Source organism: Octopus sinensis, linkage group LG25 (genome assembly GCF_006345805.1).
Source record: "Octopus sinensis linkage group LG25, ASM634580v1, whole genome shotgun sequence".
NCBI classification, from domain to species: Eukaryota; Metazoa; Mollusca; class Cephalopoda; order Octopoda; family Octopodidae; genus Octopus; species Octopus sinensis.
The window spans coordinates 7603805-7631304 of NC_043021.1; the positions used below are offsets into that span (position 1 = coordinate 7603805).

The 27500-nt window shown below is 36.4% G+C and overlaps 1 protein-coding gene across 15 annotated transcripts in view; it reads right to left on the reverse strand.

The window, feature by feature from the left end:
* The window catches only part of LOC115224382 (kinesin-like protein unc-104), a 300207-nt gene that overhangs the window by 153353 nt on the left and 119354 nt on the right, over window positions 1–27500 (reverse strand). For all 15 annotated transcript variants that reach the window (XM_029795269.2, XM_036513465.1, XM_036513461.1 and 12 more), the window contains 4 exons: window positions 21022–21131; window positions 10929–11011; window positions 6585–6764; window positions 4474–4539 (listed from right to left, as the gene is read on the reverse strand). In XM_029795269.2, the coding sequence (XP_029651129.1) occupies window positions 4474–4539; window positions 6585–6764; window positions 10929–11011; window positions 21022–21121 (429 nt within the window). In that variant the 5' untranslated portion in view covers window positions 21122–21131. The remainder of the gene's footprint in view (window positions 1–4473; window positions 4540–6584; window positions 6765–10928; window positions 11012–21021; window positions 21132–27500) is intronic.

The following is a 27500-nucleotide window of genomic DNA, read 5'->3' on the forward strand; positions in this document are numbered from 1 at the left end:
ATGAAAGTATTAAAGTGATCCGCATTAAAGCCACTCAACCAAATTTCATATGTTACTCTATGTTCTAAACATCGGCTTAATAGTGACAAATTTTACTAAATTCTTCAAAGTAGTGTATTGCAACACAAATAAGGTCACAAGAGTATTAAAGTGATCTACATTAAAGCCACTCAACAAAATCTCGTGTTAATTTATGTTCCAAATGCCAGCTTAATAGTGAAAAAATTATTTTACTTAATTTTTCATTATTTTCAAAATTAATTGAAATAAAAGCAGCGCATTGCAATAGAATTATGATAACAAAAGGACTAATACAGACACATTCAAGTCTTTGACACACAGACATACTGACTCTTCTCTTTGTCTTTTCTATAACTCCAGCAATGGCCTCCGTTCCTCAGAGCTGACCAGTTTTGTATCCCCTACATTCAAACACTTCAACCCATCAATTTTATCACCCTTCCTCAGTCCAGCACACTCAGGCCCCTCATTAACCATTACGTCCAGTCTTTCTGTCCCAAAGCATATGCTTGTCCATGGAAGCTACTGTAACCTGTAAGAATTTAAAACTATTTTGTCTTGCTGTAAGCTTTCAAAAGACGACACACTTTCCTGAATTTTCTACCATAATTCAACGAAGGAGTTCTGAAATGCTTTCTCCTTTGCATGTGTGTATGTGGGTGCATGTGTGTATGTGTGTGTGTGAGTATATGCTGGAGTGCGTATATGTGAGCATGTGGGTGAATGAATCCATGTATGTGCACACATATGTATGCGTATGAAAATGAGCGAGAAAAGAGTGTGTGTATGTGTAAGAGACAGAAAGCGACAGTGTGTGACTGTAATTGACACACAAAAAGAGAGTGATGATGTGTGTATGTATATGTGTGTGTGAGAGTAACTGTATGTTTGTATGTGTGTGTGTGAGAGATAGAGATAGAGACAGAGATGAGAGTGTAAGTGTAAGATAGTGATTGTGTGTGTAAATGCATGTGGGAGTGAGGTGAGTATATATATGAGTGTGAGAGAACGACTGAGTGTGTATGACATGAGAAAAGAGTGTGTGTATGTGTAAGAGACAGAAAGAGACAGAGTGTGACTGTATGTGACACACAAAAAGAGAGAGTGATGATGTGTGTATGTATGTGTGTGTGTGAGAGTAACTGTATGTTTGTATGTGTGTGTGTGAGAGATAGAGATAGAGACAGAGATGAGAGTGTAAGTGTAAGATAGTGACTGTGTGTGTAAATGCATGTGGGAGTGAAGTGAGTATATATGTGAGTGTGAGAGGAAGACTGAGTGTGTATGACATGAGAAGTATACACGAGAGAGAGAGAGAGAGAGACACTGAATGTATAAGCCTGTATAGAAAGCTCAGAGAGAAACTGCGTGATAGCATTCAACAAGAAATCAATAATTCTCTCTAGTATAAAAATACAACAAAATTCACTGACAGTTACTACTACTACTACTACTATTAATGCTGCTGCTGCTGCTATTACTATTACCACTACTACTGTTACTGCTACTATATTTGCTGCTGATGCTATTGTGGTCTTAGCTGTGGCTGTTGCTGCTGTTATTGTTAGCTTATGGCAGCTGGAAAAGTACCAATGGTTGTATCATGTGAGGAACAAGTACGAAGAAGATAGAAGTGGAAGGGAGAGAGAGGAAGGAAGGAATAAATGTAAAAGAGAGAATGTAGGGAAAGATATGGAAATGGTATAGAAATATGAGGGAGAGAAAGAGAGGAAGGAGTTGGAAAAAAAGAGCAAAGGAGAGAGTGACGGGGAGAAGCAAAGAGACGTGGAAAAGGAAAGAGAGTAGAATGGGGAAAAAAGAGAAGAGTAAGAAAAGCAAGGAGAGGAGAGCAAAGAGAGGAGGGCAAAGAGGTGAAGAAAAGGGGTAAAGAGAGAGCAACAAGAGAGGAGCAAGAGAGGGCAACGAGAGGGGACAACAAGAGGGGCAACGAGAGGGCAACAAGAGGGACGAAGAGGGGACAAAGAGGAGAGCAAGGGAAGGCAAAAAGATGAGAGCAAGAGAAGGCAAAGAGAAGAGAGCAAGAGAAGGCAAAGAGAAGAGAGCAAGAGAAGGCAAAGAGAGGAGAGCAAGTGTGGTAACGAGAAGAGCGTAAGAGGGGTAAAGAGAGGAGAGCAAGAAGGGGTAAAGAGAGGAGAGCAAGTGGGGTAAAGAGAGGAGAGCAAGTGGGGTAAAGAGAGGAGAGCAAGTGGGGTAACGAGAGGAGAGCAAGTGTGGTAACGAGAGGAGAGTAAGAGGGGTAAAAAGAGGAGAGCAAGAGGGGTAAAGAGAGGAGAGCAAGTATGGTAACGAGAGGAGAGTAAGAGGGGTAAAGAGAGGAGAGCAAGAGGGGTAAAGAGAGGAGAGCAAGAGGGGTAAAGAGAGGAGAGCAAGAGGGTAAAGAGAGGAGAGCAAGAGGAGTAAAGAGAGGAGAGCAAGAGGGGTAAAGAGAGGAGAGGAAAAGAAGGCAAAGAGAGGAGAGCATCCACAATGCTAGTGTTCTAGATACACTCTTATAAAAGATATTCTAACATATTTGGATTTAAATATCTAATTCAAGTTTTGATCAACATTCCAGCTGTAATCAGCAGGTTTTTGTATGCATACTGTCTTCAGATTAAAGACTTCAAACACGTCTATCTTAACTGTTTAACATTCAGATTACTCTGTCAAATGTAATGCTTATGTATTCACATCATTTTAAATTAATCGTGCATTATTTCAAAGCTTTGGAATTTCGATGATTGTGATTGTTTATTTTTAAAATGACAATGTAGGGTAGGTGTGAAAGGCCAGATCTGACCGGCTTGCAGATAAAACAGGTAGAATATTTTGGCTGGACTTTGCTGGTTTAAATGTCGAAGGGTTAAAGATTTCTAAGTCCTGGAGAAGACATCAAATTGCATCTGGTGGTGAGATCAAACTCAGGAGTTGAAGAGGGGTTTTCGAGAGTAAAGAGGTATCCTTCAGTCTTCACTCCATCCAAGTCTACTCTGGTTCAGGGGCTGTAATACTTATTAAGGACTCCAGTTATGAGTCAAAGAACAGCAGACATTCCTCTGGCTAAAGCATAAAAGGCTTGGAGGAGGGCTGGCTGCTAGACATTTGTCACACAGGCCTGCTGGTGTGTGAATGTACTTTTATACCATACATGGACCAGTATCCCTTTTAAGGTTTAAGTAGACCCTATACTTCATGACACCAACAAAGGATACACAACTAGAAGGACTGGAACTGGATCAACTACTTCACTGTTTTAGTTCCAAATCCAAAGAATGAACATGTATATATCTGAGATATATATATATATATATATATATCTGAGATATATATATCTGAGATATATATATATATCTGAGATATATATATATATATATATATATATAACTATGATTACAGAGAAAGAGAAAAAGGAAGAATGAAAAAAAAGAGAAAGTGAAACAGAGAAAGAATGAGAGAAAGAAAAAGGGAGGAATGAAAAGAAAATGAAATGAAGGAAAGAGATGAAGTAAAAATTAGGAAAAGTAAAAGAAAGGAAAACAAAGAAGAAAAAGAAAAAGTGAAAGAGAACAAAGTAGAAGAAATGGTAATAGAAAAAAAGGAAGAAAAGAAAGAAGAGAGGAAAAATAAAATGAGAGAAAAATAATTTTTTTCTTGAGAGAAAAACAAAGAGTGAATGAGAAATTATAATTACAAACAAAAGAAACTAGTATGAATTAATTAACTAATTAGTCTTTATGCCTAATGAATTAGTTATATTAATAATGTAGAATGTATTAACATGGCTAACCTGTAGGTGGGAGGGAAATGAAGATTGAACTAATTAACACTAATTTAAAGATAGGAAGACCAAATCCCATACAGCCAGTGGGGGCAAGAGAAACTTTTCTCATCTCTTACGTTTTACTTCTTTCAGTCACTGGACTGCGGCCATGCTGGGACAACACCTTAAAGGATTTAGTCAAACAAATCAACCCCAGTTCATTTTGCTTTTATTTTTTTAAAGAGTGGCACTTATGCTACTGGTTTCTTTTGTTGAACTAAGTTACAAGGACATAAACAAACCAACACCGGTTGTCAAGCCAGCGGGAGGCCGGCCAAACACATACACACATACATATGTGACAAGATTCTGTACAGTTTCCATCGGTTACCCCTCTCACACAGCATTGGTCAGCCTGGGGCAAAAGTAGAAGACACTTTCCTAAGGTGCTGTGCACAGGGACTGAACTTGAAGCCATGTGGCAGCAAAGTGAGCTTCTTAACGATACACCAATGCCTGCATGTAATTTGTAGGGTCTTTTATATTATGCCAATATCAGAAAGAAATCGTGGTAACTAATGCTCCACTTGATTCTTTCCCATTAAACTGTTTAAAACAACTTCAACAACAAACAGTGATGTGTATAAAATTCTCAGAGAAAGAGAATGCAGCAACAACTATACAAAACTTACCTCCACGGAGTACATCTGTTCGGCAGTTTTATTGTCTTTGATCCGGTCAAATAAATCCTGACACAACTGGAATATACATAAGAAAGAACAACGGTGAGGATTAAATGGCAGAACTAAACAAAATGAAAATTTTTCGTCTGGATGATTAAGAGAGAACATGGTTTTTAGCATACAAGCTAACAATGTGGTTTATTAACTGAACAGTATTTACTTGTGAACTTTCATGCTCTGGATTCAAATCCTGCTGAGGTTGTCTTTCACTTATATTCTTCATGATTCAATAATTACCAATTAAGTATACTGAGACTAACCTAATCAACTACCTTCGTCCCCTGCACTTTTGAGGCCTTTAAGATATCAATGATACAATGCTTTTGGCCCTTAAAGCAACAAGTAGATCCAACTTATTAACAGAGAGAGAGGCTGAACTATTTCCCAGGGATGGTTCTAAATTACATATGGTAGTGGTGCCCTGGTTCAGGAATTCTAGGATGTTGATGCAATGTGGGGACCACCTCTTAACCACTATTCTTCTTAGGACTACTGTAGCCTGGAGTAGTAACATCTGTCAGGCTCTCAGCTACGGGTTTTTTTAGTATATTATGGAAGAAGTTTTAATCCCAAATGCTCACCACCTTGTGAGTATCTTGAGTAAGGAAAAAACTAGGGAAGTCAACTGTGACAAACTAAGGAGTGGGGTCTTTCAGGCAGTTTGGTGCCCTCTTTGATACCCTTCCAGCAACTCCAGGGTTGGTGGGGGCTCTCCCGCCCTGTGAGATAATTCACCTAGGGGAAGGCTACACCAATGTAAAATCCTATATCTTGCTGGTCACTCCAGCCACCTTGGCCCACTGTGCCACTGTGGTCAGACCTTTAAGTCAAAAGAGAGGAATCGGATTGCATAGAGTGACTCTCCCTTTAAAAGGAGAAGGGGTAAAAAGACAGGTAGTGGATGGTATTGGTAGTCACAGCCTCAATTCTACATGATGTTCACACACAAAGAACTGCCATCACCAGATTGAGCCAATAAGAGATAATTATCTTGGCTGGCACAAGAACACAGTACAATACTGAAAATACAATAGAGACCTTTGATCTTTCAATTGATATACTGACCCTTAACTCAATTGACATTTGCTGCTGCCCTATGAAATAGTTAGCCACACAAAGTACTCAAAGTAATCCTTTTATATATATATATATATATATATATATAATGAGCAAAATATTTGTGTCCTTATGATTAATAAATATATATATATATATATATTGCAATTTATAATGAATAGTAGTTAGTGATTATAGTTTGCCAACAGACCAATCTCTAGTCAATTCAATTTCTGACAGCTACACTGACAAGGGGAGTGTTGGTAACTTGGCACTGAACAAATAGTGTAAGAGACTTTGCACAATGAATATTAGCTTTCCGATTCATTTTTCTAACTGATGTTTATATGCTTCACTGATATACACCAGTAAAAGATACACACACACAACAAGCAGTGCGAGAACTCGATATCCATGAAAGAGTGAAGATGTTTCTTACATGAAACCAATGGTAGCCTAAATATCTATGGTTGTGTTATGCTTACAATTATATATATATATATATATATATATATATATATAAATTAATGAATAAATAAAACATATGCATATATACATACAAATATGTACGCACCTACCTCTACATGTATATATACATGCATATATGGGTACAGGACATACAATACAAGGAAAATTCCCCTTCTTCAGTCGCTTTTGTTTCATCTACTCCACGTTTCGAAGGCCACACACACACACATATATATATAAACACAGTCAGGTTATACAAACACGTATATATGGACACATACACACACAATCTTTCCAGATAGTTTAAGTAAACATTGTATCGATGTGTGTGCATATGGATATGAGTTTATGAGTGAGAAAATAAAAAAGTGTGTGTATGTGTGTGTAGGTGAATGTCAGAGGGAAAATGTATGAGAAAAGTTATGTATATGTAAGAATATGTGTATATGGGAGAGAGAGATAGTGTGTGAGTGTGTGTGCATGCTCGCTAATTTGGAAAAGATGAGGAAGGGTGAGTAAATAAAGTAGCTTCTTACCAGTGGGATTATCCCACGTTGGCTGTCTTCATTCTTTCCCATCATGGTGTAGCTTTTCCCTGCACCAGTCTGTCCATATGCAAATATACAGACATTGTATCCTTCAAAAGCATGTTCCAACATCTCCAGGCCGATGTCTTCATACACTTTTGTCTGGGACGAAAATTCAGGATCAGAAGGCTGAAAGAAAGAAAAATTAAAGATATATATATATATATATATATATTTATGTGTGCGTGCATTAAGGCTACCATTGGTTTCAGGTTAAGAAAAGTATGAAAATATCCTAGTGTCTTAACAATTTTTCAATCCAATAACATGGAGGCTTGAAAAATTGTTAAGACACTTGGAAATTTTCCTACTTTTCTTAACATGAAACCAATGGTAGCTTTACTTCACAAATAAAGAAATTATATCTACCAATGCAGCGTTAAACACTCCTTTTCATCATTCAACATTTACATATATATATATATATAAGCAATAATTATAATGACAGAGAATATGGAGAGAGGTACATCCTCAAAATTTATTTATTTTTATTTTACAATGTCGTACAGCATATTTTTATGGTTATAATGACCTACACGTGTTTCCACTGCACAGAGCGTATACAACTGGATATAGTTTTCTGTGCAGCTTCATGCAGGATCTTTCAACCAGCTTGGATCAAAGCAAACTCAGTGTGAATGACAACTCCTAATAGTCATAGACTCTGAATACTAATCGATGCGGTTAGCTGAAACCTGGAACATAACTGAGGGTTATCGCGGTATTTGCCCAGAAATATATCACTCTAAGCACACGTGTGTGTGTGTGTGTGTGTGTGTATGTGTTTGCATGTGTGTAATGATGATGATGAACTCTCTTGTGAAAGACGATGTAGGAGTGTTCAGCTTTTTCCAAACAACCTGCAAAGATGATTTGTTTATAGCAATCAAACGTCTGTGCTATACAAATGTCTGTGCTCTCCACCAAATCGGCATTGCATGAAACGGTGTATCATGCATCAGATGTCAAAGTGAAAGCAGAGCAACACAGGATGAAGTGTTTTGCTCAAGAACACAACACCACCTGGGCTCAGAATTGAAACAATGATCTTACGATCATGTGTGCAACACGCTAACCACTAGGCCATACACCCTCATACATGTAAGGTGTACCATAATTCATGGCATCTGGTGGAGCATCACTGAAGATTTACCTTCGTTTAGTTAAAGACAGCAATCAAGGACTGTAATACAGCTTTCAGTCACTGAATTGCAACCATGCTGGGACACTGCCCTTAAGGGCTTACTTGATCAAATCAACACAAGAAATTATTTTTTTAAAGTCTGTTATTTATTCTACCAGTTCCTTTTGCTGAACTGCTAAGTTATGTGGATGTAAACAAACTGACACCAGTTATCAAACAGTGGGGAGAACAAACAGAAAAACACATACACACTCATATACGATGGGCTTCCATAGAGTTTCCATCTATCGAATTCACTCACAAAGCATTGGTCAGTCCGGGGCTATAGTAGACGACACTTGCACAAGATGCTACGCAGTGGGACTGAACCCAGAGCCACAGGCTGCAAAGCCTTTAGTCAAACAAATTGACTCCAGGACTTATTCTTTGTAAGCTGAGACCTTATTCTATAGGGTCTTTTTTGCTGAACTGCCAAGTTACAGGGACATAAACATACCAACATCAGTTGTCAAGTGACAGTGGGAGGGGGGACAAACACTGACACACAAACATATATATATATATATACATCTGTATGACTGGCTTGTTTCAGTTTCTGTCCACCAAATCCACTCACAAGGCTTTGGTCAGCCCAAAGCTATAGGAGAAGTCACTTGCCCAAGGTGCCATGCAGTGGGACTGAACGTGGAACCATGTGGTGGGTAAACAAGCTACTTACCACATAGCTGATAGAAAAGTTAGGACGCTGGGCAAAATGCTTAGCGGTATTTTGTCTGGGCTACATTCTGAGTTCAAATTCTGCCGAGGTCGTCTTTGCCTTTCATTCTTTCAGGGTCGATTAAATAAGTACCAGTTACACACTGGGGTCAATATAATCGACTTAATCCGTTTGTCTGTCCTTGTTTGTACCCCATGTGTGTAGCCCTTTGTGGGTAGTAAAGAAATAAATATTGGTGGGGGGGTATCAAATTTTGCCCACAAGGTATTGCTTAGCCCAAGGTAACAGCAGAAGACTCTTAACTCTAGCTTTCTTACATTGGGCTTCAATGCTTGACCACATGGCTGAGAAGTAAACTTCTTAATCAAACAACCATGCCTGCACCTATAATTAATATTACATATATTAAATATATTAATCTAATTTTATTCTGTTCAGTACTTATCTATTGATCCAGATATACAGAAGAGAATAAGATAGGGGGGGAGACATAGAGGTAGAATGAAAGAGAGAAAGAGGGAGGGACGATAACAGAAAGAGGGAGAGTGAGGAGAATAAGGAAGACAGAGGATGAAAAAAGTAGAGATAGAGAACGAGAGAGAAAGGGGAGAGAATAAAAAGGAGAGTGAGACGGGGAGGGTAAAAAAAAATAGCATTGTTGAAGGTGGATGGTTACAGCTAAATCAGGTCAAATTATAGCAGATTAACCGCCTATAATCTAATCTAGCTTTTATAGTTTTTAAAAGATGTAGCACAGTACTCCACCACCTGTATACAGAGACACAACACACAGAGGCGGTAGTGATTATATATATATATATATAAATGACATAGAAATAGTTTGATGAAATTTTATTTAATGAGAAAATTCTAATATCATGATGAATTGTTTTGTAACTCGCAAGCATGTAAATAATTTATATTATATTTAATGATAAATAAATATATGTGTATGTAAATATATATATATATATAGATATACATATATACATAAATTTATATATATATATATATATATATATACACATATATATAAATTTATATACATATATACATTTATTTAAATTATATATAAAATATATACACATATGTATATAAATATATATATACATACATATATTTAAATTATACATATGTAAATACATATATTTAAATTATATATAAATTTATATATATATATATATATATACACATATATATAAATTTATATACATATATACATTTATTTAAATTATATATAAAATATATACACATATGTATATAAATATATATATACATACATATATTTAAATTTATACATATGTAAATACATATATTTAAATTATATATAAATTTATATATATATATATATATATATATAAAAATTTACATATATATATATATATAAATTTACATATATATATGGACACAGACAGCTCATCACACTGACCTGTCAAACAGCAACCTGTTGTCCTGTCTAACAGAAATCTACACTAACTGTCAAGCAGCAATCCACAGTCCCATCAAACAGTATTCCACACTGACCTGTCAAACAGTAGTCCACACTGTCCTGTCAAACAGTAATCCACACTGTCCTGTCAAACAGTAATCCACACTGTCCTGTCACACAGTAGTCCACACTGTCCTATCACACAGTAGTCCACACTGTCCTGTCAAACAGTAATCCACTGTCCTGTCAAACAGTAATCCACACTGTCCTGTCAAACAGTAATCCACTGTCCTGTCAAACAGTAATCCACACTGTCCTGTCAAACAGTAGTCCACACTGCCCTGTCAAAGAACATTCTGCAGGACTCTGTCAAACAGCAATCTGCAGGGCTCTGTCAAACAACAATCTGCTGGGCTCTGTCAAACAGCAATCCACACTGCTGACTAATTGAGATTGCAAACCCTGCTGCCATGTCAGGCAACTACATATGCTACCGTATTAGACAGAAATTAATATTGCATGTCACGGTCAGATAACAAATTACTCTGCTGTCTCACAACCAGACAGCAACCCATGCTCTCATGTCACAATCAATCTCCATCTTCCTATAGCCACATGGAGTCAATAGCAATTGGTTATCAGTCCTTGATAATGGAAGGTTTGAAGCATGGCCCAACCAGCATCTCTGATATCAGGTTTCACACTCTTATAATTCAATACAATAGAGTTACACCATCAGAGGTTGATTCTAATCTCTTTCCTGCTGATCTATATTTTCCCAATGTTAGTGCCACTTTAATTCTAATGCAAAATTATACAAGGGTGTGGCACAGAAGACTCCAGTACTGGAACCCAACATTAAAAATTAAAACCCCTGAGGTTAATGTCACTCAATCTGAAAGTAGTGTTCCAATATGTTCTTGGTCAATATTTTCAAAAATTCTGCATTTAAAAAACAAAAAAAAAAAAAAAAGAACACAGAGGTAATATTTTTCAACTTACATCAGTGTGGGACCAATATGAATAATCAAAATTAAAGCTCTTGTACATTTGGTCCTTGGGTCCAGGTTTAGGATTCTGTATAGCTGCAAAAGATAAAGAAATACAGGATCAATGAAATGAGGCCCTTACAGGTGTTGAGTCAATTTCTAACATATGCTAACGAACATTTTTGTAGTAAACTTTTATAACTTCTAATCCATTAAGATTGGGAATTCGAATTACTGCTAGTATATTTGTTGTTTCTCTCAGAAAGACATTCAGTATTCTATATTTCAATACCTTGCTGGATGGTATGACAATTTTCTCATTCTATGGCAGTAGATCCCTCATCTGAGATGCCACATGCTGTAACACCTTCTCCAGCAGCAACTTTTCAGTTTGTTTTAGCAATTAAGATCATTCTAGATCAATGATTTGCAACCATTTTTCTCCTATGGACCCCACTTGATTCTTGTTTCACTTGGATAGACGCTCATAACCATTTATTTGATCTTTAAAAAATCCTATTATATTTTCATGATTATTATTAGGAATTATATATAAAAAATTATTAAAATATTTTAGATAAATTTCAACAACGAAATCTTATATGGACCCTCCAAGGGCCATGTTGAATCCAATTGAGAACCACTGCTTAAGAGTATCATCTTCAGCTCTTTCTTTTTTTTTTCTTAGGTTAAGCTAGAGTATGGATCAAAGGAGACCCATAGGGACAGAAGACCTAACAGAAACATCTAATCAAACACTTTCACTTTCTTTTTAAGACAGACGAGATTAAGATAATGAGTCGAGAGGTACTTAAGGAACATTGTCAAGAGCATCAGAAGATTTAAGGGCACATTCTGTATCTGTTGGAATATAGAATAACCTACATTGCCAGTGGCTGGGTAGCAGAGGGAAACAGAAGAAACCAAAGAAGAGTACAGAAGATATTATAGCAGAAGATTTTATAGACTTAGAAAAGATGGGAATTATCTGGAGTGGTACAAAAATGCAGCAAGTGACAGAGCCCAACAGAAACAACTTAGTGCCCAATGTCCCACAAGAGAAACAAAGAACTAAGAAGAGTATGATTTGAGAGCTATCTGGTGGTCATTTCTGGCAGATTGAGTGACTACATAGAAACTATTTGAGTCTCTTTTTTTCCTATGTCCCTTCATTCTGCATCATCATCATCATCATCATCATCGTTTAATGTCCACTTTCCATGCTAGCATGGGCTGGACGGTTCAACTGGGGTCTGAGGAGCCTGAAGGCTGCACCAGGCTCCAGTCTGATCTGGCAGTGTTTCTACAGCTGGATGCCCTTCCTAACGCCAACCATTCCGAGAGTGTAGTGGGTGATTTTATGTGCCACCGACACAGGTGCCATCGAGGCTGGCGAACGGCCACGCTCGGATGGTGTTTCTTTATGTGCCACCAACACAGGTGCCAGACGAGGGTGGCAGACGCCCACACTCTGAGTCTCCCTCACACAGCATCCAGACATGGAAGTTGCAGATTTACGCAGAGAATGAGATTCATGTAGATTTTGTGATGCAAAGCTGAGAATTGAACTCTCTTCAACCAGGACTTCTGCTTCTCCATACAAGGCACAAACTAAATACTTCAACTGAAAGAAGGTACCACTCCAAAGTTGCTCAAGCTGCAAGAAATAGCAACCAAATCTCCTACAGATCACACTCTACCATCATAAATAAAGAGAGGATAGCTAAGTCCATTTAGTTCAGTGGTTCTCAACTACAGGTCTCAGGGTTGCATGCAGCCCTCAAGCATTTTCCTGGTGGCCCCACCAACAGTCTTCCTTCTACAAGCATAAATTTTTCTTTTGGTGCAGCCCCCTAATAAAAAAAATCCTGGTTTGGGATCTGGTCTGGATATTAAAATGTTTGAAAACTACTGATAAATGGTTGTGGCTGGAACATTTTTGATCATGAAACTGCAAAACACTTCTAAAATGCACAAGCACAGATTTTTGGATTCAAGATATCACATGCTTTGATATTGGAAGGCAAGGTTTTTTTCTGTGTTTTTAAATTATTTTTTGTTCTGGCTTGTTTTTTTCTTTCCTGCTTCATATCAATTTGTATATTTTATTGTGGATGAGATAAATATCTGATTTGGAACAACTGTTTTTTACAGGTTTATCTTTATTTTTTTTTTAAAAGCTTGAAATAAGTTGTAACATACAGATTGTCAAAACGAAGGCAAACAAGAGTCATGTGCTCTTAGCTAGTTACGTCCGGCCCACAGTTTAAACTAATAACCACCAGACAAACACACACACCACACACACACACACAACATATATATATATATATATATATATATATATATATATATATATATGTACCACTGTATCACTGATGCATGTATTAGATATATTTGTTTTATTATAAAAAGAGAGACAGAAAGAGGCAGAATTGACTTCTATTACAATAGATAAAGTGTGAGAAGAAAATGAATTCTAAAATCTAAATGTAAACTGGTCAAGCCTGATCTGGTTTGGCATGGTTGGACTTTATAATCTTGGCTTGGTTTTACAATTTATTATTGGTCTGAATATTGAGCAATTCAGCCATGGCTTAACAGTTTCTGGTTTAACACCCTGTCATTGTTTCCATTAACACACATCTGACAGAAATCAATGAAACCAGATGCTTTCCTGTTCTAATGAAAAAAAATATATATAAAAGGGTAAAAAAAAAACAAGCAAAAGAAAGACGTTTAATTATTTCCCCCATCATCAACCCCTTTACTAAATAGGAATCAGCTTTATTCCACCAATAGAATTCCACATTTGTTAACTAGACTTCAACTGACTCAATCGGTTAGTCCGTTAATCAATGTAGCGCAAAAAAAAATTATTAATACTACTACTAATAATAATAATAAATATGTAAAAATAAGAAAACAATTTGATCAATTATTGATTAAATAAACAGGATCCTGATTGACTGTAGTTATGGAGACAGTATCTATGGTACCCAATGTATATATCCAAGAAACTTCAGTGTGTGTGTGAGAGAGAGAGAGTTTTGTAATATCACAAGTAATAAGGGATAAGAGTTTTACTATATCAGAAAAGCAAAAACGAAAAAAATCCCATTTCACTTCCCTTTAAAAAAAACTAGAAACCTTGAGTCAAAACCACAAGTGGGAAAGCTGTCACTATAAGACCTTATATGGCCTTTGGGAAGAAAGGCGGGGCTTTCCTAAAGTGCAGCCTTCAGAAAGAAGCCTGAACTTTTACGTAGAAAAATACTTTTCTCACTAAATGCGTACTGTTATGTTTTTTTAATTCTTTAAAAAAATACATGAAAAAACCTGTTTACATTTTATCTTTCTCTCTTCTGTATGGTGCTATGTCTACAGACGTTAGCAATCATGGTACTCCACCCACTCTTGTCTCATGCACAACTTAGTACAACAATTGGGTCAATCTTTATGAAACTAGCTAGTAAGACCATCCGGTATCTGTTCTCTCTCTCTTTGTCATCCAAGGCTTCTTTTTCAATTTTACTTTTCTCTAGTTGCCACCAAATGCTTAAGGCATTGTCTTCACATCCCATCCTTGTCCTGTTCCTCTTCCTTATTTTGTTATTAAAATTTCATAAGAAAACTAGCAGTTTCGCCCGGCGTTTGTAAGGGTTTGTAAGGGAAATAACTATATAAGCATTTTTAGAGAGTTATAGCCAAAAAATAGCAAAAAAATGCATTAAAAATGGGGAAAAAATTATGGTAAATTTTTTTTAAATCGTTGACTCATCGTAGACATTTTTAGAGAGTTACTTCCCTTATATAATAGCGAAAAAATGCATTAAAATGGGAAAAAATGATGGTAATTTTTTTTTTAAATCGTAGACTCATCGTAGACGCGCGCTAATACCCAGAAGGGCTCGATATGAATCACGACTATAAGATACCCGCTTTTGGTTAAACTGCACCGCAAAATGTGGGAGTAGTTAGGAATCTAAATCGTAGGAGACAGACCCACAACTTCTCTTTTATATATAAAGATGTAATTAGCATTTTTTTTCTGTATAGTTAATAAAATTTCTTTTATTGTGGCTTTATTAGATTATACTTAATCCAATGCAACGTTCAAACATAAGATTCCCACACCCAGACAAAAGAATATGATATTCCAGCATACAAGTGGAATGATGGAGAGACGCAGGCAGGCAGGACAGCCAAATCACTGTTACAGCTTGGATGCATTCCTTTCTATCATTCTCTGGTCTTGGTAGCAAAACTACCAAACCTAACATTTTAATCACCATGGAAAGCTCAATAAAATAAGTACCAACAACTCATTGAGGCAGATTTTCTATGGCCTGGTGCTCTTCTTCTCACCACACATCACCTATTCCAAATAAGGTAATATTTCTCCATATTTTTTTTACTCTTTTACTTGTTTCAGTCATTTGACTGCAGCCATGCTGGAGCACTGCCTTGAAGGGTTTTAGTCAAACAAATTGACCCCAGAGTTTATATTTTAAGCCTAGTACTTATTCTATCAGTCAATTTTGCTGAACCGCTAAGTTATAGGGACGTAAACACACCAATACCAATTGCCAAGCAGTGATGGAAGAGGGGAACACAGACACAAAGGCACACACACATATACATACAATAATTATATATATATATACATATATATATATATATAGAGAGAGAGAGAGAGAGAGAGGTCATGAGAGGTAATGGTGTCACTGAGACCCAAAGGTGTCAGGTAATACTGAATAAGTGCTATAGATAGACCATAGTTAAGTTCCAGGTTCGGTGATTATGCGAATAAGGGGTTCAATGTTAGTCATATGTCAGCGTGTGTATATAAAAATTTTATTTCGTAATGGGATAAAAAAACTATGGCTGTGTAGATTTTAGAACATTTATAAATAGGTCTTACAGCTGTTTCCAGGATATTTATTGCTGAAGGGATATAATAGATATCCTTGAAACAGCTGTAAGACCTTCTATCTATAAATGTTCTAAAATCTTCACAGCCTTGGTTTTTTTATCTCATAACGAAACAAAATTTATATATATATAAATGGAATGGCTGTGTGGTAAGTAGCTTGTTAACCAACCACTTGGTTCTGGGTTCAGTCCCACTGCGTGGCATCTTGGGCAAGTGTCTTCTGCTATAGCCCCGGGCCGACCAATGCCTTGTGAGTGGATTTGGTAGACAGAAACTGAAAGAAGCCTGTTGTATATATGTATATATATATGTGTGTGTGTCTGTGTTTGTCCCCCTAGCTTGACAACTGATGCTGGTGTGTTTACGTCCCCGTCACTTAGCGGTTCGGCAAAAGAGACCGATAGAATAAGTACTAGGCTTACAAAGAATAAGTCCCGGGGTCGATTTGCTCCACTAAAGGCGGTGCTCCAGCATGGCCGCAGTCAACTGACTGAAACAAGTAAAAGAGTAAAGAGTAAAGAGTAATATATTTGTGTGCTGTCATAACACAGATATGATATACAGATATATCTATTGCCATTGTCATGATGTCTTTTGTCATAACATGATTATCAGATCTGTAGTCATAACATGGTTATAAAATCTATGGTTAAAAATGTAGTGGTGATTTTATTTTTATAATTTGCAACCAAGGTTCTTCTGTTCATCAATGCTGCAGATGTCTATGATGAAAATGCAAAAATTTCCAATAATTGTTAGAATCTTGCCAGTTTTGTAATCAATAGAAATCATCTCTTCTAGCAGACAATCAACTAACCCAAATCACGGTAACAGCTACGGCACTACAAATTCTTTGTGAGACACATTTTATGTACACTCCATGAAGACACACCCAATTCACATGTCTTTTATAATCACTGAAGGAGGTTTTTGATAAACTGTAGCTTTATTCTCAACATAATTATAACATCTATTTCCATCTGTAAAGTACTTCTGGCTTTCAGTGCCAAAAATAGAATGAGGTGGATAAGAGAGAGAAACCATTTATAACGAGGTCTTCAGTTCAATTTATAGTCCTTGCTTAACTGGATTTCTTTGATGTCACACAACTATATTATTCCTCAGCTAAATACATTTTCTCTTTTCTTCATTTTTTTGGGGGGTGATGGGGAGAGCTCTTTTGATGTTACTGACATTGATTTCCAGATCACAAGTATAGAAAATATTGGCTTGTATTTGTAATTTTCTGCTTTTTATACAAAAAAAAAGTATATACTAAGTGCTTACTCAGCAATAGGGGAATGCCTGGCTGAGTAGTTAAGATGTTGGACTCACGATTGTTAGGGGTCCACAAGTTCAATTATGGGACCAGACAACACTGTACTCTTAAGCAAGGCACTTCATTTCCCATTGTTCCAGTACACTCAGATAAAAATCAGTCACATTGACTCCTGGGGATTAACCCTGTGATGGACTGACATATCATACAAAGGTTAAGAAGTGTGCTCTCAGCTTAAATGCCTTGAAAATCTAGCAGAGTCCCAGCTTCAAGGAACAGAAGGCTCAAGGTATATAAAAACCATACACAGTGGCTGTGTGGTTAAGTTTGCTTCCCAAACATGCCATTGAATGATTTCCATCCTCACCTCTTTTATATATATATATATATATATATAATTATTATTATTATTTTTATTAAGAGTAGGGAATATAAAAATTCCAAACTTACAGGGAAAAATTCAATTCAGCAACACTAAATCAAATTTCACAATATATATGTATACAATTTAGAGATAAAACCTGTAATAAGTAATTCAATTAATAGTGAAAGATATTAACTATATAGAAAGAATTTAAATATATTATATTAAATATTATTCTAAAAATCACTAAATTAAATAAACATTAAATTGACTACGCGTGTTTCGTAACTATATATCTTTAAATGATAATAGTAAAATCTATAATATTAAAAGTTAATATTAATTTGATTTGAAATTCTTTCTATATAGTTTGATATCTTTCACTATTGAATTACTTATTACAGGTTTTATCTCTTAATTATACATATATATATATATACATATATATACACACGCACACAGACGTGTGTGTTCTAAATTTGCAAATTTAGTTACAACATATATTTAATAAATTATTTTTAGCCTCAACAGTGAAAATAGATTCCTGATTACCCCACTTGATCTTTGTGTCTAGCTATTTATAGACCTGGGCTGCTTATAGGTACTCACTCTCTACCCAAGGAGGGTAGGGAGTAAGTGTCTACTTGTACAATGAAGCTACTAAAAATATGTCCATTGAACAAATGATTGTAACTTTGTTTAGGAATTTAATCCTAAAAAATATTTTGTCTATGCTTGTACTTAAGCAGTTTGCTTCCCATAGATAAGGTTTCAGGTTCAACCCTACTGTGTGACACTTTGGGCAAATGTCTTCTACTATAACCTTAACCTGATCAAAACCTTGTGAAAGGATTTAGTACCTGGAGATATTTATCATCATCATCATTTAACATCCGTCTTTCATGCAGGCATGAGCTGGACGATTTGACAGATGCTAGCAAACCAAAGGATTGCACCATGGTCTGTCTGTTTTGGTATGGTTTTTAAGGCTGGATGCCCTTACTAAGGCCAACCATTTTACAGAGTGGACTGGGTGCTTTATGTGTGGCACCAGCACTGGCAAAATCTGTTTTGACATGATTTTCATGGTCGGATGCCTTTCCTGACACCAACCACTTTACAGAGTGAACTGGATGCTTTCCATGTCATACCAGTACCAGTGAGGTCTGTTTTGGCATGATTTTCACAGCTAGATGCCCTTCCTAATGCCAACTGCTTCATATATATATATATATATATAATAATAATAAATATTAGGGAATGAATCCAAAAATTACAGGGAAAAATCAGATTTACGGTTAAATCCAATTTTATAGTAAAATATTATATAATATAATTCGAGACAAAACCACTATTTTAAAACCAAACAAGGAAAGACTTAATCAATACATAAAATTTTAATATAAATTAAATAAAATAAATAAAATAAATATTAAAATTTTATGTATTGATTAAGTCTTTCCTTGTTTGGTTTTAAAATAGTGGTTTTGTCTCGAATTATATATTATATATATATATATATATAATATATATATATATATATATATATATATATACACACACACACACACACATACAGCATCATCATCATTTAACATCTGCTTTCCATACTGGCATGGGTTGGATGGTTTGACTGAAGACTGGCAAGCTATTCATGCAGACAGATACTATGTATGTTCATACATATGATGGGGTGTTCATGTTTCCTTGTTTTGACATCATATGATAGTTGTAAATGAGAGTCACCAATATTCAAGCAGTTTCATTCATTTCTAAAATATTCTTTGAAAACTACACCTGAGCTTGAAGAAATATTAATTTGCTTGGAAACAAGTGAGGGTTGGTGCCAGGAAGGGCACTTCTCCATAGAAAATCTGCCTCAAAAAATTCCATTACTTACATATATATATACATATATGTAAGTATGTATGTATTATACCATACATTGATATTATGCAATTATCCTTCATTGGAATTCTAATTCTGGTCAGTATCACCAAAATAAAATTAAATCAACAGTGACAAATACACAAAAACATTTATAAAATCAAATTTTTAATAGCATTGGTCAATCAGAAATTGCCTTTTAAAATACTGTTAAAATACTGGTCAAACAGAGATTATCTTTTAAAATATTGTTAAAATGTTGGTTTTGTTTTGACAAGATATAAGATTTCAGATAAAGAATAATGAAATGGAATTGATGACATTTATATTATTTGAAGGAGAATAACAGCAAATGTAGACTGGCTACAACTGCAAAACAGAACTATAACAAATTATGTCACTTGGTAGGAATTTACCTCTTACTAAGTAGGAGAAACTCTTGTATCATTCTATCTTCTCCTGAATGGGATATAAGTCTGACCCAGGTTTACTCATTTGTAACTGACTGAACTGGAGTAATGTGAACTGAAGTGTCTTGCTCAAGAACATAATCCATTAACCTGACCAGGAATCAAAACCATGATACAAGGAAGATACAAGAGTTTACCTTTTATTAGGCAGCACTAGATATCACAAAAGCAAGGAGGAAACATTCTTTTGGTTGTCTTTTTTAACGAGACAAAATCTCTGATTCCAACAGAAATATGGTAACAAAAGGGTTAACATCATCATCATCATCATCATCGTTTAACGTCCGCTTTCCATGCTAGCATGGGTTGGACGGTTCAACTGGGGTCTGGGGAGCCTGAAGGCTGCACCAGGCCAGTCAGATCTGGCAGCGTTTCTACAGCTGGATGCCCTTCCTAACGCCAACCACTCCGAGAGTGTAGTGGGTGATTTTATGTGCCACCGACACAGGTGCCAGACGAGGCTGATGAACGGCCACGCTCGGATGGTGTTTTTTATGTGCCACCGACACAGGTGCCAGACGAGGCTGGCAGACGGCCACAAACGGATGGTGTTTTTTATGTGCCACCGACACAAGTGCCAGACGAGGCTGGCGTGATCAGCAAATTTTCTAATTGTCTACTTAATTTCATTTATCTGAAGCCATTATAGTGAATGGTAGAAATTATCACAATTTCCAAATTACAGTCATTTAAGCCCATTGTAGGTTTTGGTTTCCTGCTGTCTTTCAGTCTATTGCAGCACACTTACCTAAAGATCTGGTCACTTGACTGTTGGCCAGAATAGCCACTGCCTCTTTAACCTTTTAGCGTTCAGATTTCTCTGTCGAATGTAATGCTAGTTTATTTACATTGTTTGGAATTAATCTTGTGTCATCTTGTAGTTTTGAGATTTCAATGATGTGACTGCTTATTTTTAGAATGACATTGTAAGGTGAGAGGCTGGAGCTGGCCACTTTGAACATGAAACAGGGGGGGTCATTTAGGCCAGATATGGTCAGTTTAAATACTAAAGAGTTAAATGATAGAGGACTACGAAGATGTGACATTAAAGTCAAAGTCTCTTACAATTATGTCACATCTCAGCAATTCTAACTAAAAATAAGAAAAGTAGGGAGAAGAGAAAAAGAGGAGGCGGAGGAGCAGAAAATGGTAAAAAACTGATTAACTTACTGGTTGTTGTTCCACACATATCAATGATACAAGTTGAGTCTCGGGCAATTTCCCGACTGTTGAAGGGACGTACCCTTACAGCAACTTTAACCGACGACATTGTTTTACTTCTGTAATAAAGAAATGAAATAAAATGGCATTAAGAATTTATTTCCAGCAGAAAATCTTAAAGTAGAAAAACAAGGAACTTTTGTTTTTTTAATGAAATAGAAAAAATATAATAAAACAAAAAGACTGCGTTTTTCATTTCAATTTATAATGTAAACAAACATCATCTTCACTTTAACGTCTACTTTTCATACTGAGATGGGTTTGGTGGGTCACCGCAGTCTGAATTAGTCCTTACTCAAATTTACTGCTCTTTTATATACTCTTACTCTTTTACTTGTTTCAGTCATTTGACTGCGGCCATCACCACCACTGGCAGGATCTTTAAAGACATCGCAAAAAAATAAAAACAGTTGTGATTTGAACTCAGTACACAAAAGTACGTAAATACAGCCAGGTATTTTAAAATTCTCTCGTGGAATCAACCATTTAAAAATTTTTTTATCTTTAACTTGTTTCAGTCAGTGGACTGTGGCCATGTTGGGGCACCCCTTTGACAGGTTTAGTCAAACAAAAGGCATGGTTTCTGCAGCTAGATGCCTTTCCCAATGCCAACCACTCACAAGGTCTTGGTTGGCCCGAGGCTATAGTAGAAGACACATGCCCAAGGTACCACACACTGGGAACGAACCCGGAACCATGTGGTTGCTAAGCAAGCTACTTACCACACAGCCACTCCTGCGCCTGTATGTATGTATATATATATATATATATAAGCAAATCAAATATTAAACATAACAAATAACAAAAGTCAAAAGGACATACACATGGAATACATTAGCTTGACATTCGATATAAGATGGAAACAAGAGAGAGAGAGAGAGAGAGTGTGTGTGTGTGTGTGTGTGTGGTACAGGCATGGCTATGTAGTAAGAAGCCTGCTCCTCAGACACATGCTTCTGGGTTCAGTCCCACAGTGTGGCTTCTTGGACCAGTGTCTTCTGCTATAGCCTCGGGCTTGACCAAAGCCTTGTGAGTGGAGTTGGTAGATAGAAACTGAATGAAGCCTATCAAGTGTGTGTGTGTACATCTACCAAATTCACTCACAAGACATAAGGTCGACCTGAGGCTATAGCCGAAGACACTTGCCCACGGTAGGTGCCACGCAGTGGGACTTGAACCCAAAAATCGCACGGGTGACAAAGTGAGCTTCTTAACCACACAGCCACCTCCCCACATTGGTTAGGAAAATATAAAAAAAAAAAAACTGTCATCACAATGGAAATAATATTCTGAATGATTCTGTAAGTAAATGGACAGCAGCAGCAACAACAACTACTTTAATATACAATGGAAAGGAAGCTGTTTTTTTTTTTAAATGAATTCCTTACATTTGTATTGGAGAAGCAGATACTTCCATTAAATCATTTCAAAAAATTCTACAAGTTTTCTTTATTTATTTATCTATACTTTTTACTTATTCTTATTCTTCCTCTCTCTCCTCCTCCTCCTCTTCCTCTCCTTTCTTACTCTTTTTAGTTTATACTACCTGTTTCTATTATTTATTTTAGATTTTTTTTATTCATTATTATTTCTTTTTTTTTTTACTAAGAAAATGGAGGGGGGTGAAAATGTTATGGAGAAAATATGTTGGCAAATAAATGTATTTCAATCAATTCTATTTTCATTTTTTGCTTTTTTGATTTTTTTTTTTTTTAGCTTTCACAATTTTTTGATTTCAATTTTTCTTAAGAATGCTAAATGAATGTTAAAAGAATTTCACTTTATCTCATCTTCATCATCATCATCATTATTATTATTATTATTATTATCATCATTATTATTATTATTATCATTATTATTATTATTACGACTACTATTATCATCATCATCATCATTATTACTATTAATACTTTTGCTACTACTGTTTTGAAAATCATTGTTATTACTACTACCACTACTACCAGTATTGTTACTACTGCTTTGAAGGTCATTAATATTACTACTATTACCATTATGATTTTGCCTTTCATTCTTTCAAAGGTGGATAAAATAAAATACCAGTAATTACAAGGTCAATTTAATCAACAAATCCCCCACCTCACAAAACTGTTGGCCTTGTGCCTAAGCCAGAAGACATTACTTATTATGACTACTACTACTACTACTACTACTACTACTACTACAACAACTGTCTGGAAATTCTTCAAATATCTCAAAAAGCTGAAGTCATAGCAAATAGATTTGAAAATTTTAAAGAAAATCTATTTTCAACATTATAGGTACAGGCATGGCTATGTGGTAGGAAGCTTGCTTCTTAGTCACACACTTCTGGGTTCAGTTCCACAGTGTGGCTTCTTGGGCCAGTGTCTTCTGCTATAGCCTCAGGCCTGACCAAAGCCTTGTGAGTGGAGTTTGTAAATGGAAACTGAATGAAGCCCATCAAATGTGTGTGTGTGTGTGTGTGTCCCACCCCCACTTAACAACTGATGATATGTCTTTGTCCCTGTAACTTAGCAGTTTGGTAAAACAGACTGATAGAATAAGAACCAGGCTCTCAAAAGAATAAGTACTGGGGTTGAGTCATTAAACTAAAGAAATGATAATTTTTCAAACTGGTGCCCCAGCATGGCCAGAGTCTAATGGTGAAACAAGTGAAAAAGCAAAAAAAAAAAGATAAAAATAATATAGTCAAAGTATGATGAAAGTCATTTCATCTAGGTTTATTTCTATCATTTTTGCAAAAAGTGATGGAATGTCAGAAACTAGTGATTCCAAACCAAATGTTCTACAGCAGAGGTTTTTAATCGGGGCCCACATAAGATTTTGTTGCCAAAGTTTATGAGCAGTAAATTGATTATTCTTCTACAATAATAATAAATAAATGCGCCCTTTTAAAAACTAACCAGGCTCATGGGCCCGGTTTCCCGGTTTCTATGGCGTATGTGTTCCCCAGCTGGACGGGACGCCAGTCCATCGCAGCGTTACTCATTTTTGCCAGCTGAGTGGACTGGAGCAACGTGAAATGAAGTGTTTTGCTCAAGAACATAACGCATCGCCCGGTCCAGGAATTGAAACCACAATCTTATGATCATGATGCTGACACCCTAACCACTAAGCCACACGCCTCCACATTCTTCTACAATACACAAAATATTTTTACAATTTTTTAATACAGCTCATCATCAACATTATACGTCAAATTTTCCATGCTGGCATGGGTTGGACAGCTTGACAGGAACTGGCAAGGCCAGGGACAGCATCAGGTTCCATAGTCTGTTTTGGCTTGGTATATATAGCTGGATGCCCTTCATAATGCCAACCACTTTACAGAGAGTACTGAGTGCTTTTTACATGACCCAATCACCAATGCTTGTCACATGACACCAGCATATATATAATAATAATAATAATAATAATAATAATAATAATAATAATAATAATGAAATTATTGTATACAGTGCTCAGGTGCGCCACAACTTGTCAGCATGTAATACTATTTAATATTCCTAATACTATTTAGTTATTAAAATATAATGGAATTTTGTTTTAACATCAAATGGCTACAAGGGTCCAGTAGAAGAAAACAGGAATCAAAGGAATTCATAAATTTTTTTTAAAATACTCTACAGTATGTAGTTTCAGTTCTCAAAGTCTCAGGTTCAAATCTCTCCAGAGAAGAGGATTTCAATATTAAGCCTTAGACATCGACAATAGCTGATTCAATCTTTCGTACAAAACTTTGGTCAGCTGCCAATGAAATCATCTTCAGAGAATTAAGCAAAATATCTTGAGGTATTTGTTCTGACTCTTTACATCCTAAGCTCAATTCCCCCAGAGCTCAACTTTGCCTTTCATCTTTTCTAAGTTAGTAAAATAAAGTACCAAGTCAAGTACTAGGGTCAATGTACTCAACTAGCCCCTGTGCTCAAAATTGTTGGTCATGTGCCAAAATTTTGAAACAATTATTCTTATAATTGCATTATTATTATCATTATTATTATTATTATTATTATTATTAATAAGAGACGGTGGGCTGACAGAATCGTTAGCACACTAGGAAAAATGCTTAGCAGTATTTCATCTGCCACTTCATTCTGACTTCAAATTCCACCGAGGTCAACTTTGCCTTTCATCCTTTCAGGGTCGATATAATTAGTACCAGTTGAGCACTGAGGTTGACATAATTGACTAGTTCTTCCCTCATTAAAATTGCCAACCTGGTGCCAAACCAAAATTAGAAAGAATTATTATAATTATTGATTTTCAAATCCTGCCAAGGTAGCATTATTAGCTTTGCCTTTCAGCCTTCCATAATCAAGCAAGTACTGAGATCAATTTAACAAACAGTGCCACATTACTATTAACAATTTGTAGTCTTCCACCTCACTGAGGCAAATTTCGCCTTGCATCCTTCTTGGGGAGCAAAGTAGCAATAAAATAAAGTGCCATTCAAGTATTGGGGTTGATATAAATTAACTAACTGTGCCTTTCAAATTCCTTTCTGGCCTTGTGCCATTTGCAAAAAGTTGTCAACATAATTATAAGAACCTCGTCATTTTATTTGATTTTTTTTAAATATCAGCCACAGGAGTGGCTGTATGGTAGGTAGCTTGCTAAACAACCACATGGTTCCGGGTTCAGTCCCACTGTGTGGCATCTTGGGCAAGTGTCTTCTGCTATAGCCCCAGGCCGACCAATGCCTTGTGAGTGGATTTGGTAGACAGAAACTGAAAGAAGCCTGTCGTATATATGTATGTATATATATATATATATATATGTATGTGTGTGTGTTTGTGTGTTTGTGTTTGTCCCCCTAGCATTGCTTGACAACCGATGCTGGTGTGTTTACGTCCCCGTCACTTAGCGGTTCGGCAAAAGAGACCGATAGAATAAGTACTGGGCTTACAAAGAATAAGTCCAGGGGTCGATTTGCTCGACTAAAGGCGGTGCTCCAGCATGGCCGTAGTCAAATGACTGAAACAAGTAAAAGAGTAAAGAGTATGACTTATTTTTCTTCTGCTCATCATCATCGTGGTGGTGGTGGTGTAGAAGTAATGGTTGTAAGATCAACTAACTAGTGTACTGTTAATCATATACACCACCAAGTAAATAAGCTAGTCTGTCCAGTTCTAGAATACTATGGAGGCGTATGTGTCAGTGTATGAGTGGGTATATGCACGTGTGGTGCATGTGCATGTGTGTATGTTAGTGTGTAGGATGTAAATGGAGAGAAATAGGGGAGCGGTAAGAGATGGGTGGATAAATTGAGAAGAAAATGAAAATGTGAGAAAATATGAGCAAAAAGACAGAATGAGAATGAGGGAGAGAGGGGAAGGAATTTGAAAGAGTAAGGGAAGAAGGGTGAGAATAAGAGAAGAGGAAAAGGAGAGACAGTGAGAAAACAGAATGGGTGTGGGAGAAACAGGAAGAGTGAGAGAGAAGATGAGAAGAAGAAGGTGAAAAGAGAAATAAGGAGAAATGAGTGAAGGAAATGAAGAGGTGGGGGGTGAATGGAGAGACTGAAGTGGCTGTGAAGGTGAAGAGAGAGGGAGGGGAGAGATGGAAGGAGAAGGAGAGAGAGAATGGAAAGCTGAAGGCATGGAAGGAAAAAAAGGGGTAATGGGGACATGAAGATGGAAAACAAAAAAAGGAAAACTGGAAGCATAGAGGGAGAGGATAGAAAAATAAGGACAAGGAAGAGAAGGGAAAAGCTGGGGACAAAAAGGGAAAAGTGAAGAGTTAGAGATATGAAAAGAAAGGGGAAAATAGGGGATATGGAGAGAAAGGAAAGACTAGGGGCATGAAGCAGGAGAAGGAAAAATATGGGACATTAAGACAGGAGGGAAAAATGGGGGGGACATGAGGAAGAGAAGAGAAAAACTGGGTCCATGAAGCAGAAGGAAAATATAGGACATTGAGAGGATGGAAAATATAGGACACAAAAGGGGAGAAGGGAAAAACTGGGGACATGAGATGAGTGGGGGGGAAAACAGGTGACATGATGGGAGAGAAGGGAATAAGAGGAAAGAGAAAGAAACATGAGGGTGGGCATGAAAGGAGAGGATGGAAAACAGGGGACATGACAGGAGAGAAGGGAATAACTGGAGATATGAGGAAAGAGAAAGAAACATGGGAGGGGGGCATGAATGGAGTGGATGAAAAAAAGGGGACATGAAGAGAGAGAAAGGGAAAAACTGATGACATGAAGGGAAAGTAGGGAAAAAGTTGGGTTACACGAAGAAAAGGTTGGAAAACTGGGAAAACAAAGGAAGAAAGAGGAAGCAAATTGATAAATGAAGAAAGACTGAAGAAATGGAGAAATATTTGGAGAAGTGAAAAGAAAATTTTAAAAAAATGAAAAAAAAAAACTAAATATAAAAAATGTAGAAAACCATTTCTATTACGAGACTGATATTGTATCATAATCA